At 42.6% G+C, this 19,522-nt stretch overlaps 1 protein-coding gene across 3 annotated transcripts in view; it reads right to left on the bottom strand.

Moving 5' to 3' along the window:
* mpp2b (MAGUK p55 scaffold protein 2b) overlaps positions 1–19,522 on the bottom strand; it is a 52,760-nt gene that overhangs the window by 19,285 nt on the left and 13,953 nt on the right. Inside the window, exons 2-3 of one of the 3 annotated variants that reach the window (XM_034106788.2) lie at positions 18,275–18,353; positions 818–918 (exon numbers count right to left, since the gene is read on the bottom strand). In XM_034106788.2, the coding sequence (XP_033962679.1) occupies positions 818–918; positions 18,275–18,305 (132 nt within the window). In that variant the 5' untranslated portion in view covers positions 18,306–18,353. Of the gene's footprint in view, positions 1–817; positions 919–13,190; positions 13,546–18,274; positions 18,354–19,522 lie in introns of those variants that run through there. The other 2 variants (XM_034106787.2, XM_034106786.2) reach the window with 2 other exon arrangements.

Raw genomic sequence — 19,522 nt, 5'->3', positions numbered from 1 at the left:
TCACTCCTGGATTCTCCATTGATCCGGAGCCTGATGCTGCACCTGCTCGCGTCAACCTGCCAAACGTGTCAGAGATAACTGAGCTGTTCGCCGACTGCTATTTCAGTCTTCTGCTTTGACTGGCGATGGAAATGTTGTCTTATTCAATGAACCATTCAAAGAACTACATCCAACCTGTGGCATTATACATAGCCCAAGAACAAATAAAGCTTGAATCACTACAGCACTAAGCTCCTAACACTAGGATGGGTCGGCCTACTGTGTAATGACAATAAAAGTAAAAAAAAAATAAAAATTGCATGATCCAGAAGTATGCATTATCTGGGCTCTCTTTGCTGCGCCTTGAATACAAATATATGTCCCTCCGGCATCCATCTTTTCTGTCACTGGGGCTGAAGAGGGGGCAGGCAATAATTCGTGGCAACCATTTGGCCTCCTTCGTCCCAAATAGAATAGAAACCCTTGGTATGTTTGATTTTTAACCAGACATCCTATTTCAGACGCATCAAACTGCTATGAAAACTTTACTAAAAGCAATTTGAGTTGTTGTGATAATAGGTGTTTTTTAAGTTTTGCAGGACATTCATACAACTTCTCATAAACCCTGCACCTTTTTAATGGTACGGCAAAACACAGAAAAACATTTTCATTTGACACAATACATTTATATTGGAAATGTGAGCATATACCGAGTCTAACTATCCTGTGTTGGTGGTAGGTAATTCTGTTTGGATGCATTATAGACGTTTCTCATTGCCTCATCCACGAGCCTGTCCCTCTACATATGAACACATGTACAGTATCAATCTGGTCTCACCACTGGGCTCTCCATGATGCCTTTGAGGAAGATGAGGTCCAGGTCGTTGGCTGTTGTGGAGCTGGTGCTGTCACTCAGTGTGTCCAGGGCTTGATGCATGGCTGCAAACACACACACAGAGAAAAGAAAGTTGATTCACTCCCCTCCCTTAAATATCTACAGCTCCCCCGGGGGAACAGTATGTTTGCAGCAGCACACACTACATGACTGAACAAGTGAGGCTAGGCCAAGGGAGTCGAAGAGAGGAAGGAGAGGAGAGGGGAGCTGTCTCGCATGCTTTCCCAAGCAATTTCACTTCCGTCAGTCACCCCCCCTCTTATGTCAGCCGGAAGGGACAGTATCTTTCTCCCACAACGACACACACACACACACACACACACACACACACACACACACACACACACACACACACACACACACACACACACACACACACACACACACACACACACACACACACACACACACACACACACACACACACACACACACACACACACACACACACACACACACACACACACACACACACACACACACACACACACACACACACACACACACACACACACACACACACACACACACACACACACACACACACACACACACACACACACACACACACACACACACACACACACACACACACACACACACACACACACACACACACACACACACACACACACACACACACACACACACACACACACACACACACACACACACACACACACACACACACACACACACACAGTTGCTGAAGGAATAAACATTTTAGCATATGATGTTTTCATGTTTACAATGTTGTATTTCTGCACCAAACTACAGTACAGACTATATACAAGTAGATTTGTAAATTCCATAGGTTTGTAAATGTTGTGGTTTGGAAGGATCCTCGATTATAAACCCATAAAATGACGCGCGTGCACACACACACACACACACACACACACACACACACACACCATGTATACATCAATTCAGGGGACATTACCTTGACTTACATGCATTTCCTGGAGACTTATCCTAACCTTAACCATAACCAACACATACCTTACCCTAACCAAGTCTTCACCCTAAAATTAATGATCCCCCTCATGGGGACCTCCAATTTGTCCCCATAAGGGAGGTGAGTCCCCACACGTGACTGTGTAAACAGATTTAGGTCCCCACAAGTATAGTAATGCTAGGCTACACACACACACGGCCACACACACTTCTTCACCACAGACAATAAATCAATAAGACTACAGATCAATCACAAGATGCAAGGCACCGTCAACAATTCGCTAAAGGTCTGGAAGGGTTTAGTGCAGCTTCATAGCATCTCCTCTGACGCATTAAGGTGCCAAACACCCTCACACCAGCTTCCAGCGGGCATTCATCTCAGCAGACATGGCCGTCAGGAGAGTGGGCCTTTATTCACAGAACATTCGTCTGCTGTAATTTACTTACCAGACCGTGAGCTCTTCGTCTCCTATAAATATACAGCAGCGGATTTTAATTTCCACCAAGTGGACAGATTGGTGATTCAGCACAGATCCCCCACGACCCACTTCACAGGGCATCGAAAGGTGAAGGTCCAATTAGAGGGCTGCTAATTCGTTTAGTGTGCCAATTGCTCTCTGTGGATTTATTCTAACCGTGTTTTATAAGCGTCACACCTTTACAGGGGAAAATGACAGGATGGAGTACATTTAGGATACCCAGTATGTCTTATAGAACACAGTCCTGCCTTGTACTATTTCCTGTTAGTAATATCAAGTATATTTGACACACCTTATGGCAAAACTCTAACATTTATGTGTTCTTTCTATTAAGTTGAGTTATAGGAGCAAGGTACCAAGCCATCTTCTTTTTTTTTTTTTTAATAGATTCCCATTTGTACGATTACAAGGAATATGAGATCTGTGGTCGGGCCAGGTCCATTGATACAGAAAGCCATGAATTTAAAGTGACCAATGTCAATAAATAACAAGGCCACGGCGGCTCTGTGAGGGCATTCTGAAGCACAGCAGTGCATGGAGCCAAATGTTGATATACCTGCATGGCTCACAAGGAAGGTTTAATGTACCTCCTTCATCACCTTAGTTTAGCTGGTTGGCATGCAGACATTTACTCACCGACACTTAACACAAAGTAGAGCTGAAGTCCAATCCATTATGAGTCCCTGAATCACATTTAATAGCAATCTGTCCAACAGTTGTTCTTACACTATAAATACAGTCTATGGTTCAGACATCAGAGAAAACACAAATGTCCTCCTGCTCAACTCAACAACTTAGATATGCTTCATCCTCTGGGGACCATGACTGACTGAACCGTTTATGGCCTGGACAACAATTTATTGCAATCAACCAACAGCTATTGAGGTATTTCAGTCTGGCCTCCATCAAACCAAGTACACTGATGAAAACATCCATCTTAAAACATGGGATTTGTGTTGAGACTTGAAACAATTGTGATAATCTGCCATTGCAGAGATAATTAGACTTTGAAAATATTGAAATAAAAATAAGATTTCTTCAAACAAGCTTCATTATCTTAACACTTAGATCAGGGGTGTCAAACTCAAGGCCCGGGGGCCAAATACGGCCGGCGACTTCATTTAATGTGGCCCGCAAGAGCTTTCAAAGAATATAATACGTTTATTATACGGTTACATGCCACTTTACTACATGTAAGTATGTTGCCCATAAACTACATGTCCCACAATGCATCTCGTTTTGTGACATGCGCACTGAAGACACTTGCAATTATTTGCCCTGGACTTCTGCTTTCAAACGTAGTTAGTTATTACCCTATCTGATAATAATCCAATTCAGAGGCAATAATATAATATAATACATTATTTAATATATTTATATATATGTATATTTATATAGTAACAACCGGCCTTTGAGTGCAACCATAATGCTAATGTGGCCCGTGATGAAATTGAGTTTGACACCCCTGCCTTAGATGCATAAGTGGGTCTTTTTTGACCCGGTGAGGTGGTTTTCTTGAAGTATCTTTGTAATTACATTTTTTTATCATTTCATATTCCAGCTATTCCTCAAAAAACATGTTTTGGATATCATGCCATTCTAATTTTAAAATGTACATTTTAAGAAATTGTAGTTTTTGTATTACTACCTCAAGCTTCCATAACAAGTGGGTCAAAAATGACCCGCATGCATTTTCTATGGGATTTAGTTTTTTTTTTTTTTAATTAAATTAAATATAAAATATTTCTAGTGTGAACCAAAATATAATACTAAATATTATACAAGTGATTTTCTTAACCAAAATGACAAAAATGGCATAAAAACACATTATTCTAATACGGGTCCTTTTTGACCCACTTATGGAAGAGTGTCGGGTCCAGTCACTCGGGCATCTAAGGGTTAAAGCAGCTCTTGCTCAGTACATCATTCTCAAAAGAGAATTTATAGCTAGTGAAAGTATGGCATGTCAAGATCAGGAGTTTTTGTGGTGTTATCAATGTTTTTCAATGATCCACAGAATATAATACCCAGAGCACCAGGATCTATTTTCAGTGGATTCTCAAGGTGCTCGACAGCAAACAACAAAATGCCAACTGACTCAAACACCATCAACTCTTTCAGAAACTGTTTTCCTATCAAATAATGATTATTCCTTTCATCACCAAACACGCAGATTGATATTGTGCAGAGAGGATTGAGCACATCAAAGGGAAGAGAGTGTGTCTTTGTGTGCAGCTCTGATCTGTCGAATGATTTATATCCTCAGCAGCGCAGTCGGAGGTTTGGCTTTTGTTGAGATGCTTAAAAGAGAAGTTATGAGGTAACAGATATTTTGAGAATGAGCAGGAAACTATTTTTGGTCTTCTTGGAAGTATTTTTACAAGCACATGTACTGTAGACTCAAGCACAAGAGAACCATCCCCATTGCTTTCACTCAGATTAAAAACCAGAAAAAGCCAGAGGAAGACGACCTTGATGATTACAAAGTCCATCCGCCCTCCCTCTGAATAATTTGATAAGTAAATTAAATAAATAATAACACCAGTGGACCACAGAGAAGTGTTTTTCTTCCAATTTCCCCTCGAACTGCGGCTCCGCTCCAAACGGGAGGGTTGCCAGATCTGAGCCTGGCAGAGAATATCAGACCAGAAGGCTCGGCTTAAAGGTCACCGCAACTGTACGCCGCCATTATTGCCACATCGGCACTTTTTCGACATGTTTCCTATGTCTCCTATGTTTCCTATGTTTCCTATGTCTCCTATGTTTCCTATGTTAGCTGGACAAATGTGAGGTTCGTTTTTACTTACTTCCTTTCCCCCTTGTGTCACTCACTACTAGGGTTGCACAATTCCAGGAATGTTCAAAGATGGAAACTCTCCACGGGAATTAACAGGAATAAACTGGGAATTTTCTAAATTGAAGGTTGGCTCTTCATAGGGAACTTAAATACAGTCGGGGAAAGTATATCTTAGCATAATCTTGACTAAAACAAACAGATGCCATTCAAGTACACTTGAATATCCATGCCATAGCACACTGCTTACTGCATGGCTATTGAGACCACACAAAGGCAACTGGTTTGCATTCGGGAAAACCTCAACAAGGCTGGACAGTGGCACTGAAGAGGAAGACTCAGAGGTGGATTTTTGTGGGGATTTTTGGATGGGGGTGCATTTTTGTTCATTTTTTAATGAGTGGGGTTGGGGGGGATGAGTAATATTTAACTCAACATTCCTGTTTTCGTTCTTCAATTAAACAAATTATTGTTCAATAAAATAATTAAAACTTGTTCTGTTCTACTTTTTAAAAAAGAATCTGTTGAAATGTCATGTTTTTTTGTTTAATTTTGCATCGAATATTTCCCAAATTCCCCAGCTTAACTTCCCATGGAAACTTTCTGGAAATGTTCCGCCCCTTTGCAACCCTACTCACTACATACATTTTTCTCTTGCATGTCACTTAAGATGTTCTTCTCTCCATTTAAACTCCAGCCTTAATCAGATACAACAATAAAATTGACCGAATTTCTTAAGAATAGGGCCGCACAATTATTTTAAATGTTATAGAAATTGCATAATAACTATTTTTGTTTATAAATACAGCAAGCACAATATTTGGTCAATTCTAAATACCTTTTTGAATGAGGCATTGTGGAGCTGCAGAGTTATCCTAGCCTATAACTTGTATTACCCAGACTTAACAAAGCATATGTTTGGTACAGATCAAACATAATGAAAAAAGAAATCACACCAACATTTTAAATCCCCTATAAATGGTAATTGCAGAATTAGTCAAATTAATCCCAATTAGTTTATGTCAAAATCGTGCACATCAGCGATGATAATTAGAAACACCAGGAGTGGTCTCGAGTGGTCTGTAATGTTATCATTGCCTGGGAGTCACAAAGGACCGGAGAATAATAACCACTTCCCCAGTGTCGGGTACGCCATGGGGTCCTTCTATTATTCATAGAGATCATTAAGAATCCAACTTGTCCTCCTTCTCGGGTCTCGCTGCTTTTCTTCTCCCTACATGTACAAATAAATAGGGTTGCTTTTATTATTTTCACTAGCAAGCATCAAAGCACCGCCGACAGAGGATCGGTGATGCAGGTCAAAAGTTCAGACAGGAAGAGGTCCGAATACGATACATTATTTATTTCATTATTTGTTCTCTTTATCATTCAGGTGGAGTCTTCCATTTTGTTTACCACGGCTCTCAAAGCTATCCTTGTTTGCGTACAACATTGCGGACCAAACTGCCTCGCTCACAGAATTGATCTTTATCCTGCTCAAGCCTCATTTCAGGATAAAAAATTGCATGTAGACATTTGCGTAATGATACACTCGGGTTCTTTCATCCTCTGAGCCTTTACAGGTGAGAGCTGAGGGGGGAGTCATTTTTCGCTCCAGCGACTTTAAATCAACGGTATTACCCGCGGTAACGTGATGTCTTTAGAGAACTCCCTTTAGCAGGTGAGTGCTTAAAGGGGCCCAGGTGTGCAGCCAGACTAAAACATGGACGTCATGTACTCTTCCAGGAAACTATAAAGCTCTTTTAATGCTTGAGACGGTCTTGTTTTTACAGTATTTCCTTAATTTATGTCTAGCAGATTTAAAAAGGGAGAACTTCTGAAAGAGTTCCCAGTAAAGCAGATAAATAAGCATGTAGAAATGTAAAGGTCCCAAGAGACTGGGATGATAATTACAAAAGTGAACCAGGAAAGAAAACTGACATTTAAGTTAGACAGCAAAACGTGGCAATGATTCATTTAATAATAATCATTAAAAACAAAAAAAATGGACAACCTGCAATTTGTTGTCACTGAAACTGAAACTGTATGTGTTGTTTAAGAAAAAGGAAAATAAAGTTTATAAAAATAAAAAAATAATTTAAAATAAAAAATAAAAAAATAATAATAATCATTAATATCGAGAAAACGTACCTAAAGGCTTTTTGGTCCCGTGTGAATGAGCAATAACATGCTGTCAAATGTAAAGCTTTTATCATGGTTGATAAGGTCTTGTTTTAACTAGTTTACATTTAGCGGATTTAAAATGGAAACTCCTCAAAGAGAATGTAAACATAACAAAAACTAAAAGGTCCCAAGAGACTGAGATGATGTTTACAAAAGTTAACCATGAAAGAAAAGAAAGCTGTCTTCTCTCCAAAGACAGCTTTGGAGAGAATAAAAGATGATGTTGTCTCTTAAGTCTCACACCACTTCACCTCCACGGAAAGTAACAATTAAACTCAATGTCATGCAGGCCGCCAAACAATCTTGGCTGTTATTGTTTGTGTTAAGAACACAGCGGGTGGACAAGAAGCTCTTAGCCAGCACTTAGTGAAGGTTGCTCTGTTGCTATGGAGCGGAGGTTATAGAGAAACACGGAGAGGATGGAGAGCTGAGGGAGGGTGGAGCGTGGCGGAGGAGATGTGTTGGTGTTTCCTCATGGGGACGTAAACAAAGAGTAGTGCTGTGTGCAGCAGAGTCTGCTTACAGTTTCTGCCAATCAAAACAGTCTGGGCTACTGAATTCATTGTTATACACAACTATCTAAAAATGAAAATACAGTCATTCCCCTTGGTTTTCGCAAATTCTAGTCAAGATATATCCATGAGTCTTGTACGTTGTTGTATAGTGTGTGTATTGGATTACAAATTAAATGGTTTAAGTGCATGTAAAGGCTTAAAGGTCCCATGTCATGGCCATTTCCACTGATCATAATTCCATTGTTGCAATTTTCCAAACTCACATTGGTTTCTCACAGCATCTCTGTATAGTATGTGTATTCACTCTCTGTCCTAAATGGCTTGTTGGAGCTCCTGCCCGCCCCCCCCATGTGAGCCCAGAGGCCGTCTGCGAGACACAGCGAAACCCAGCCCGAAACACACACACCCGCAGCCTGGCTGGGAGTTTGTGTGTGAGTTCCGCAGTGTCTCACCGACCCCACACCAGCTCACAGTGTCCGCTCCTCGCAGTAGCGAGCCTCGCAACGTCCCGCCGAGTGTGTGTGTGTGAGGAAGTCCGCGGATTGGTCCAAACGTAACGGCTCCGCGGACGTTACGTCACTATACCCAGGAAGTAAACAATGGAAAAAGAGAAATCTCCAACGAGGCGTTCTGGGGCAGCACAGACAGGTCTTCTCTGTGTTAGAGTTTTATACTGCTTCTTGTTCTTTAAAACCAATGACAGCACTTTTAGTAATGTATGGACACCATGTTTGAGGTGAACTCTTTCCCCCCATTTCTTTGGAGCATGCAAGTTGGTTTCATTCATTAAAACCTTTGATATGCATGCTTTGCAATAGTCTTAATTGTAAAAACACTTCCGCTTAGGATGCTTTGTATAATGCAATGTATGATAAGGGGTTTCCTTCCTACACAAAAAGGCCTCACATGAGAACGGTCAGTCGTCTTTGTCCCTTAAATGTGTGTGTGGCTTGTTCCATGAACCCATAAACTGGGTTTTCTTTGGAAGTTTTTCCTTGTACGATGTGAGGGTCTAAGGACAGAGGGTCTAAGGACAGAGGGTGTCGTATTGTCATACTGATATTCTGTACAAACTGTGAAGACCACTGAGACAAATGTAACATTTGTGATATTGGGCTATATAAATAAACATTGATTGATTGATTGATTCCATGCTTAAACGAAAATCTTTGACTGAAATCTTTGATAATAAAGTGGGTGAAAGGAATTCAGGCACTTTGATTTTTTGTATTGATGTTCAAAGATAATTAGCTTAACTATTCATAAAACTCTCACTTTCATCTCAGAGGTCCAGAATTTGAAGGCTTCTCGCACACCCTAAGAAGAGGAATATTCAGCAGTACCGATATGCATCATCGTGTTTCTACTTCAAAACACATTTCAGGCTGGAAAAATGTACTTAGAATTCATTGTGTAGCCAGAATCACACGGAGAAGAACATTGAAAGTCAGTCCGAGCAAAAACCTGGTTGTGATTATTCAGGTTATTTTCAAAAGGTGGTGAAAGTTAAGCTTTCAGTGTCGAGTGAGCCTCCGGTAATAACACTTCGTCCCGTGAAAACATCGACAGATTCCTGAGACGTGTTCTCCTAAAAAAAACTCATTGATATTCTCATCGTTTCTTTCCGGAAACAATTGGGAGTCACAGCAGTCTTGTTTCTCTGCAACTCTATTATATTGACAGAAAGAAGAATGTTACGGATGACACTTGAACTATTTCAAATTGTCAAAAAGTCACCCCTATGCGAATCGATACCCATGGGCCGAGGCAGACATTATTAAATACTTGAAGGTTGCTTTAAGATTTGTTTCTGCTCCTTGCTCTCCAGCAGAATATAATTACCATCCATCCTTCCGGAAGCGAAAGATGGATGTCTAAAGAAAGATGTCTAAGACAGTGGTGGATAACTTTATCAGATTGGAGTATATTCCATTGAAAGGACCAGAGCCGATGAATCATTTCTGACTAAAATATATTATATAAAGGCGACCGATTGTGCCGATTGGTCTTCCCGTTCCTGTACTGTTTTATATTGGGTTGTTCTGCATGTAAAGGGTCTGCAAAGGCTAAAATCAATAAGTTCACTCAAGCTCATCCTGACAGGTTCACACAACGCTGGGTGAAGCATGTGTGGGCACATCAATGGTGTAATGTACTTGTGTGGTCAAGTTGTGTTGAACAGGCTTGCCTTTTTTAGCTCTCCTCATCTTGTTCGCAAAATGGCCAGCAGAAAATTGCTTTATTGGAACTATCCACTGCACAGATGCAGTTGTAGACAACGGTAGGTTTGAAGGGGTCTTGATGTCAACTTGTAGCATTGGGAATGTAGGTCACTAATGTGTGTTCGTCCTCTGCTCCGGTGGAGTGGATGGACCGAAGCTGGGACTTAAGTGAGGTCAAAATAGCCTTTGTACTAACCATTATGCATTCAAGAAATATGGTCAGTACTTTGTTTTCAACCACCACCATGAAGGAGGATTTGTTTGAGTCAGCAGTATGACATCAAAACTACTTGCTTGGTTTCCATAACACTTGGTGGAAGGATGAAGCTATTGGCCAAACAAGAAAGCAACATTTTTGACACACATTATTTGTCACTGATTGGAACGGCCTTGGCGGAGAACGAATTACCCTTCTAGTAAAAAACTGTTATCGTGATTTAGTCGAGTTCAGCCAGCGGTATTTGGAGCTGATTGTGGAGCAAGACATTATCGCTTTCACAAATGTGTCGATATTTCCATCTTGAAATGATATCACCAAGGCTGACGTGAATGTTTTTTCTTCCAGTCAGTTGTTTGCAATTACAGTCCAACTGATATGACGCGAACAAAGCATAGACGTTATTAAGATCCTTTTCCTGCCGTAGCATCCAAATCAATAAAACCTACTTGAAAGGAGCAGACAGGCGAGTGGCGTCTCCCAAACCGACAATATCTAAATCAGCCAAAATAATGTCAATCTGTTGTGCTATGGCTGTTCAGAGCCGTTATCGCCTCCAGGAAGCTGAGAAGAAACCAGAAATCCTTCACACTGTTAGATCATTTGGCAACATCTTCAGAGGAAACCCTGTAACCCTGACCTCCTCTCTCTCGGTTAGCCAATCAGCAGGACGAGGGACTTTAAAAAGATGCCATTCAAGCCATCCCATCACCATGGGGATGCTTGTTCCAGGCTGGCACAATACGGGTTCGGGCTGGATCGCCTTATTGGCCGGCGGAAGGTCACAGCTGGAGACAACACTTGTGGTATTTGTTGACATTTTGCAAACGGACAGCGGCTTTCGTTGCACCTCAGCTCTCGGCCACAGAGTCTGGACGAGGGAGCTGTGCCTGGTGCTGGCCTACCGCACTGTGAATGAATCCGGTGCTTCCTACATCCAGTACATGGTTAAACTGTATAATTGGAACATACAAGTTGCTATGCAACGGGTAATGGAATGGGACCCAGGTCCTCCTCAGTGAAAACACGACTGTTTGCTATCTTGGCCCCATGATGATGGAATGACTTTTCTATATTCTATCTGATATCAGGAAAGCAATAAGTCTACACATAGCAGACAAAAAACCCATCTATCTTTGCCCTTAAGCCAAAAAAAAAGAAAAGCATTACACACTCCGATTTGCCTTCCATGAATGAACGTATCTAGTGTATACCAAGTGTAATTGCATTAGTATCTCCTTGTGTCCTTTGTGCTATGTCGGAAAGAGTAAATAAGTCAATGCAGTAGTATTTGCAATGGTTTGACTTGTTGAAAGTACTTGAACTAGCTTTTTATGAGTTTATACCTTCATGGTTACATAAAAGCATCAGTTTGGGGGGGGACACAAACAAGTGCATCAGCTAAACTTGCCTTTAGGGAGGAAACATTGAAACTTTTGCTGTGCATTTATTTTCTCTCTCCGCAGTTAATGAAACGGCAAACAGATCGTCGGGGAGCGATACGGGCGAAATAATTGCCAGTGTCAACACATTATCGGATAGCCTCAACCAGAACAGAATTAAATTGTCCCATTGTCTCGAAACCCGGCGATTATCTTTGACAGCTTAATCCTAGCAACACCCTGCAGTCTGTGATCCTTCATCTGCGTTCGATCACGGGTTCATTAGTCCGGTACGGGAACACAGAATATTCCTCCCATAGTGTGTGGCTTAGGAGTGTGTGTGTGTGTGGGAATGTGTGTGTGGGGGTGAAAGTGCCACAGAGTTATTTGAAGGTTGCGAGTCTGACACTTTCAGGCGTGCTGTCTCTGATCAGAACACTGTTGCATATGAATGACCCCCTACCTACTCCATGAATGTACAATGCACCCCAGGTCTCCCTCTCTTACACACACACACACACACACACACACACACACACACACACACACACACACACACACACACACACACACACACACACACACACACACACACACACACACACACACACACACACACACACACACACACACACACACACACACACACACACACACACACACACACACACACACACACACACACACACACACACACACACACACACACACACACACACACACACACACACACACACACACACACACACACACACACACACGCGCTGAAGTGATAGACAGGATGCACAAGCTTTGACACAAAATGTGATTCCTTATGGCTGTCACCTCTGTCTTGTCAAGCTCCATCACAGAGGATATGATGGCATACCGAGTGACATGCAATAAACTTGGCAATGATGCAGCCATCTTTACCGAATGCAACGTGACATCATGAATAAGACGTGTGCACAGCGCAGTACATAAATAGATATGGAGGACTCATAACATATTACTGTGTAGTATACAACCCTGTGAAGTATTAATGAAGTCCATCAATTATGAATTGAATGTATGGCACTTTCTACTCCATGTTGTGCGAGCAAATATTAGCAGTGCATTACCATCCAGTACGACAGACGTGGACACACAAACTGCTCCTCCGTGAATTACTTGTTTTGCTTTCTTTACTTACCTCAAAGTGCACTCCTCTGTCTCGCACTCTATATGTATCTCAGTGTACAGTAATGCTTGCCACTGTAAATTAATACATAATACAAAATGTGGCATGTTTTCACTGTCTTCGTAGCCTGCCGCCACAGATTCCCGTACAGCACATGCTGCTCTGGGTCCTAATCTGTCTCGGCTTATTTCCACCACACTCTGGAGCTTTTGAACCGGCACATCACGAGCAGGTGTGATGCGAATTGAAAACACAAACAAGCTCCGAACCGCCAGGGTTTACATATTGCCGGCTTTAAATGGCAATTAAACAGTGATTCAATCTTCTCGTCCTTCCCAGTTTCCTGCACAGTACATCTCTACTGACTGCTCTGCGTCCCTAGCACACCCAGCAGGTGCGGTTCTTACCTTCTCCCCCAAGCTTGATTTCCAGGCCCTCCAGGGAGTTGGCCGAGTCCCCTTCCTCCAGGGAGAGCCGTCCAAACAGGCTGCCAGCCATGGAGAACAACACCTCTCTGCAGTGAGTGCAAACACTCACAGTAACACACCCAACACTGTATCTGAGGCAGACTGATTCTCTCCACTCCCTCGCTAAAACGGCTCCTCGCTCTTTCCTCCCTCCACACCTGCTCTTGAAGTGAGAGTGTATAAGCTTTGCCTGGCTGAGCGTCTTCTCTTCCGCATGAATGAATGGAGACCGGAGAGGGTTGTGTGCCTCGCCAGAGAAAGGTGGGTGTGGGGAGTGGGGGAGAAAGAGGGAGGGAGGGAAGTATGATGCTTTCTCTGGGAGGAGGGAGAAGAAGAAGAAAAAGGAGGCAGGGCGATTCTCCCTCCAGGCTTCCCCGTGGGGGTTAACTGGGGGAAAGAACAGCAGAAGGCTAGTAGGGAGGAGGATCGGTCCAGGAGGCGGTGGGTGGGGAGGTGACATGCATAGGAGTGATGGTCCTCCACCACTAACACAGGTTTAAACACGGTCAGCGTTGCAGATGCAGTTAGTGAAGAGCGCACAATTGTGTTTGTGCTTTCTGCTCATAAATCAAGTCTCTTCGCTGAGAGTAAAAAAAAGTATTGTTTAAAATCGAAATCGAAATCGAAACTCTTCTCTGCAAAAACAGCCTTCCTGGAAATGATGCTTCTTAAAAACCCTCGGTTGGAGAAACTATTTAACGTGTGTTCCTGAAGATGCCAGTCATCCGGAGTCAGCCCTCTGCTGGTGCACAAATCAGCGCCGACTGACAGCTCGTTACAAAAGAGAAACTCCACACACATTTTAACTCTCGGCGGAAGTGCTTTTCCGCCTTCATCCGACAGCTGACTTCTGAGATTTATAGCCTCATGATCAAATACTATAAAGCTTTGAGATTTGATCCTCTGGTAACCAACTGAGACTCCTAATTTCCCAGACATCTGGCTTTGGCTTTTCAATCTTTAATGCGTCGACTCAAGTGCCCTCAGTGCTGAACGAAGAGGAAATGACTAATTATGGCAACGAGCCAAGTTAGAGACCAATGTGAAATATATTTACCGCTGCCAAAGTACTACATTTTCAACTTTGATATCGGTGCAGAGGTGTGCACGTAAACATTCCCTTTGATACAATGCCAACGAAAGAGACCGTTGAAATCTGACTTGGAATCCAGCAACTCTGTGGAAGCTATTCACCGAGGGAATAATACGTTGTCCGTTATTCGAAAAATAGTCAAATATTGTTCTTTTAAAGCGTGGGGTGCAAGACATGTTGCCGTTTGTGTGTTTTCAGTTATTTCACAGCATCTTTACTCAAAGAGGCCCTCTTATGGTGTTTCCTTTCCTGTGATGCAGGGGTCGGGAACCTTTTTCCTCTCAAGGGCCATTTACATTTTTTCAACATCCTCCGAGGGCCGTACAAATGATTGACCTCCGCTTAAAATAACTAAAATCACAGCCCATTCATTTGGCCTTTCTTTCATGCTGTGCAAAGAAAAAGCAACCTCTGAATGCAGATATCTTACCGTGACTCGCGTATGCATGCACGTGCACGTGCACAGTGTGGCGTGACCACCAACACAGAAAGATATGGACACAAGATGTGTGCAAATGTATTTAGTTTCCTATCCATGTGAACATGGTTTAAGTGGGGGGGGGGACCTAACCTCCTCTAGGGGGGGATTTTTAAAGGTTGAAGTTAAAAGCATCAATCTGGTGCACTTTGAGAGCAACATTAGGAGATCTATGGATACATCTCTCAACACCCATTTGAAACAGACCTGTAAGCAGATTCTTTTTACTGTCATATAGTATTTTATACCCGTTTACTTTATTCTATTATTTTTTTATAACTATAATGATCATATAAAGATGTGCCTTTACCTCACTGGTTGGAGAAAAAGCTTCTTATATTCCTTAGCATAGCTAGCTAACCAGATGCTAATAACAACAAAGGTATTGACTGTATGATCAGCATGACAGATGAGCAGATCGCCACTGGGCTTTCAACTAAAGACACAGCCACACAGAAACTGCGGCATGTGTACGGCTCCTTATGGGTACTGACATTTGAAATGAAGTGCCGGAACGGCGTTCTGGTGCTCTCCGTCAGAACTGCACGCCTGTCAGAGACGAGACTCGGGTTGCGTTCCAATAGTCCATTTAGCTTAGGAACCTTCCTAACGGAGTGAAATGACCCAGAAGTCCCTCAGTGGCAGCCATGATAAGTGCCATTCCAATTCTCCAAATTAAAGGAAAGGAGGTTTCAAACTTCCTTTATAACCTCCTTTAGCTTAGGAACCACTGGACCTCCCTCACCGAAAGGAGAGGAGAAAATGCTGCCCCACAATGCCTTGCAGCCGCAGCATTTGCCGTCACTCAACAGTCGGCCGTTCACGGAAACAACCGATTATGACCGAGAAGTTATATCATGAAAGTTACGGTGCTTATTAAGCATCTTTACTGAGCTGTGTGGTGTTTGTTACATTTTTAAAAGATATTTGGTGATATACACAGTGATAGATGTTAAGGACTAACGTTTATAATAAATACATCTGTATTGATTTTAAGATCTTTAGTTCATACAATCATACGTATTGGGATCATTTGTATTAATGTGGACTGGAGGGAGAGGGTGACGAGCATAAGTTTCACTTTCCTTTTTTATTTCAATTCCAACTTTGGTCCTGAAGAATATGTTTCTCTGTTGTCCACGTTCATAAAGCAAAGCAGCAGCATCAGAGCACGGTGCAGAGTCTCTAGATGACTTTACAGTAGTCCCTCGTTCTTATTAAACATCCATGTTGTAGTCCGCTGTATAGAAAACTGTAGTTTCCCCACAGCAGCAGACGCACACAATGACGTCCGCTGGCGCATCATAAACACGTCGGATAGTGAAAGTGCAGTCGGATTCTCTAAAGCACCGCAGTCTCTTCTCCAAAGTCCTTTTGAATTCTCCTATCCACTATCCCTTAACCCCGTGACGTTTCACTCAGAGGTCAAGGAATAGGAGATAGGGTTAGAATTTAGGAGCTGATTTTTGGATTATCGGAACGCAACCATAGGCTGAAGTCGAATAGTCCATTTAGCTTAGGAACCTTCCTAACGGAGTGAAATGACCCAGAAGTCCCTCAGTGGCAGCCATGATAAGTGCCGTTCAAATTCTCTAGATCAGGGGTTCCCAACCCCCGGTCGAAATAGCTGTGAGTTTATCGTAATATTTGCAGAATTATAAATATATAAAAATATTTTATCATAATATTTTTTTCAAAAACTGTTTACCCCTGGCCGACATGTCCTTAAAATGAAGTGCGAGTTTGAAATATATCTCAAATAATGTATGCACTGCATTTCTCCACATCTACATAACAGTCTGCAATTAAACGGTTGTCTCCTGTACGCTCCTCTTCCTACTTGGCGCACCGGTAACTTTCTCGTGCGCTCGAGAGGCTGAGACCAGGCTGATCCGCCGAATCCCTCGGAACATCATAAAAGCCATTTTCAACTGTTTTCTGGTGAAAGATTCATAGGCTACTGGATGAAATAATATGACTGGTATAGGTGCGAACATTGAACACTTTTTGAAAAAAATATTATGATAAAATATTTTTATATATTTATAATTCTGCAAATATTACGATAAACTCACAGCTATTTCGTGGCCCGGCAGTAACTCCTCCACGGCCCGGTACCGGTGGGGGTTGGGAACCCCTGCTCTAAAGTACCGCAGTCTCTTCTCCTAAGTCCTTTTGAATTCTCATATCCACTATCCCTTAACCCCGTGACGGTTCACTCAGAGGTCAAGGAATAGACGATAGGGTTAGGGATTTTTGGATTATCCGACCGCAACCCTACACAACGTGATGACACGTTAGGCTCGTGTTGTGTTCAAGGACCCTGACCTTGGCTAGGAAAAACAGGCACTCGCTTGTTTAATTCTTTTGCGGTCTAGATTTCTTTTTTGCGTGTGTTTATAAATTACCTCGAGGGCCGTACCAAATGGTTTCGCGGTCCGTATACGGTCCGGAGGTCGGATGTTCCCCACCCCTGCTGTAATGTGTTAAGGTTTTGATGCATGTAAATGGTCTGCAAAAGGCAAAAATCTCTCACAAAAAGCCCCCCCTGCCTGAAACTCCTCCATTGGAGTCCCTTGTTTTCCCCTGTAACATAGTGACATAACACTCGACCTTCTATTGGCTTGTGCTCCAACACATTGTGCATGATAGGCCAATAGCGGGACATCCCTAAGAAGTGGACCAATCACAACAGAGCGTTCCAGCTAACCAATCAGAGCAGACTGGTTTCAGACAGAGGGTGAAAAGACGTGCTGCAGCACAGGCAGTATGAGAACAGTAAAGAGCTTTGTGAACATTAAAGCATGCTAACGAGTCAGAGTGGAGGGACAAAATACAAATATGAACCTGAATATGACCATAATTGGGCCTCTTTAAAAATGACATTCACAGCCGCCATGGAGTAGTATTAAACTGTCAAACTATAACGCTTTTTCATTAATCCATTTCATAGAAAAACTGCCATCTTCTTTCCAAAAGTTGAAATCTTAATTACCAAAGAAACCCTGACCTATGAAACAAACTCAATTGGAGATAACTGAACCCTCTCCCCTCTTTCACACGGTACTATTTCAGTCATCATTGATCAGTTTTCAATCCATAATAACTACATTTGTGTGAAAGGACGTGCAGCGTTGCACTACAGCCGGCCAGTAGTGCAGATATGACGCACATGTGTGTGCGTGTGTGGAGGTCTGCGAATGATGCAACAGCAAATCCTTTGAGGCAGAACTGATCTAAGGGAGTCTTAGCGCTCCATTAGCCAGCTCATTAAGTCACATTAGAGCTGTGGAGATGAGATACATGTCCTGGGTGCTGGAATAACCACAAACCGTTCAGCATCTCCTCCCTCTTGTCTCTCTGTGGACATCTCTCTTGCTGACTCACACACACTCTCTCTCACACACACATAGTGAGAGATGGCCCTCATCACAGCGAGAGAAAGCCACTTACCGGAGTCAGAGCTGGATGTCGCCACGGGCATTTTCAGAGCTGGTTCCTCCCGGTATCCTCCTCGAAATGGATAGGTCAACTGCAAATGATAGAGAGTGAAGGGAGATGCATTGAAAACACTAATGAAGTATCGATTGTGAAATCCCCTGGTTTTTAGACCAATGAAGCAAGACTAGGGTTCAAACAAGGCGAGGAGTTCTATAAATAGCTAACAGGACTATTTCCCACAGATTTGAATTCTTTTGCATATTTTATAGCTTGTTTTTATAGCCCGTCACATTGTGGGCCCCTCGAGTTCAAAAAGTCTGAATCCAGCCATGACTAAGAAAACAAATCACAGTCAAAGGACTATTTATGTGCGCAGCTCATTCTTAATTTCTCCAAACAAGCTCCCACAAACAACCACTGGCATCTAACTTGGTTAATACCTATAAATAGAGTAGCCTGTTGCTCTGGTAACGCCCCAAACAGTAATACCCGACATGCCCACGGAGGAGTACTATTAGCAACAGTTGGAAGGATTGAGTGAGTGGGCCGGCCAGCTCACATTAGAGAGGATCTCTGTTGATTCTAATTGATCCATTTAACATCAGGACGCTGGGAAACAAGCATAACAGACAGAAGACTGAAGCATGTGCCGTCGTCTTCAGATCTGTCAGGTGAGGTGGAATTTGTGAAACACCCTCGGTGAATAGCAATTAGACGTTGAGGAGGGGGTATGGGAGGGGGGTGTAAACAGAAGAGGCAATTAATAGTCATGAGGGGGAAAACAGACAGAAGAAAAACAAGAGAGGGTGGAGGAGAGGATGGACGGCTGTGTGGAAACATGAGGAGGGGGTCAGAGAGAGAAAAGGAGATGGGGGGGGGGGGTGACGGAGAACAATGGTGAGGAAGAAAAGAGTGCAGCTGACGAAGGAGAGACAGCGGTATCCAAGGATGCTAATTCCTGGTTGCCATGACAATAGATACAGTATCCATGGTGGATGTTGTGATGCCCAAAACCTGTTAACGTCACCATGTGCTCAGTGTGCGTCTCTAAATAATCATCTTACTTCAGCCTCATCCTCATTAATCAGATCTTGAGAGGTGAACATTCGGGCACTGAAGGAATTACGGACACTGAAGGAATTACGGGCACTGAAGGAATTACGGGAACTGAAGGAATTACGGGCACTTGACAAATGGGGGCGCCATCAGTAACAGTGACAAAAAAACGCAGTGACTCAATACACATCTTCTTTTAGATCC

Source organism: Pseudochaenichthys georgianus, chromosome 19 (assembly GCF_902827115.2).
Source record: "Pseudochaenichthys georgianus chromosome 19, fPseGeo1.2, whole genome shotgun sequence".
NCBI classification, from domain to species: domain Eukaryota; kingdom Metazoa; phylum Chordata; class Actinopteri; order Perciformes; family Channichthyidae; genus Pseudochaenichthys; species Pseudochaenichthys georgianus.
This window is presented reverse-complemented; position numbering and strand designations above follow the sequence as displayed.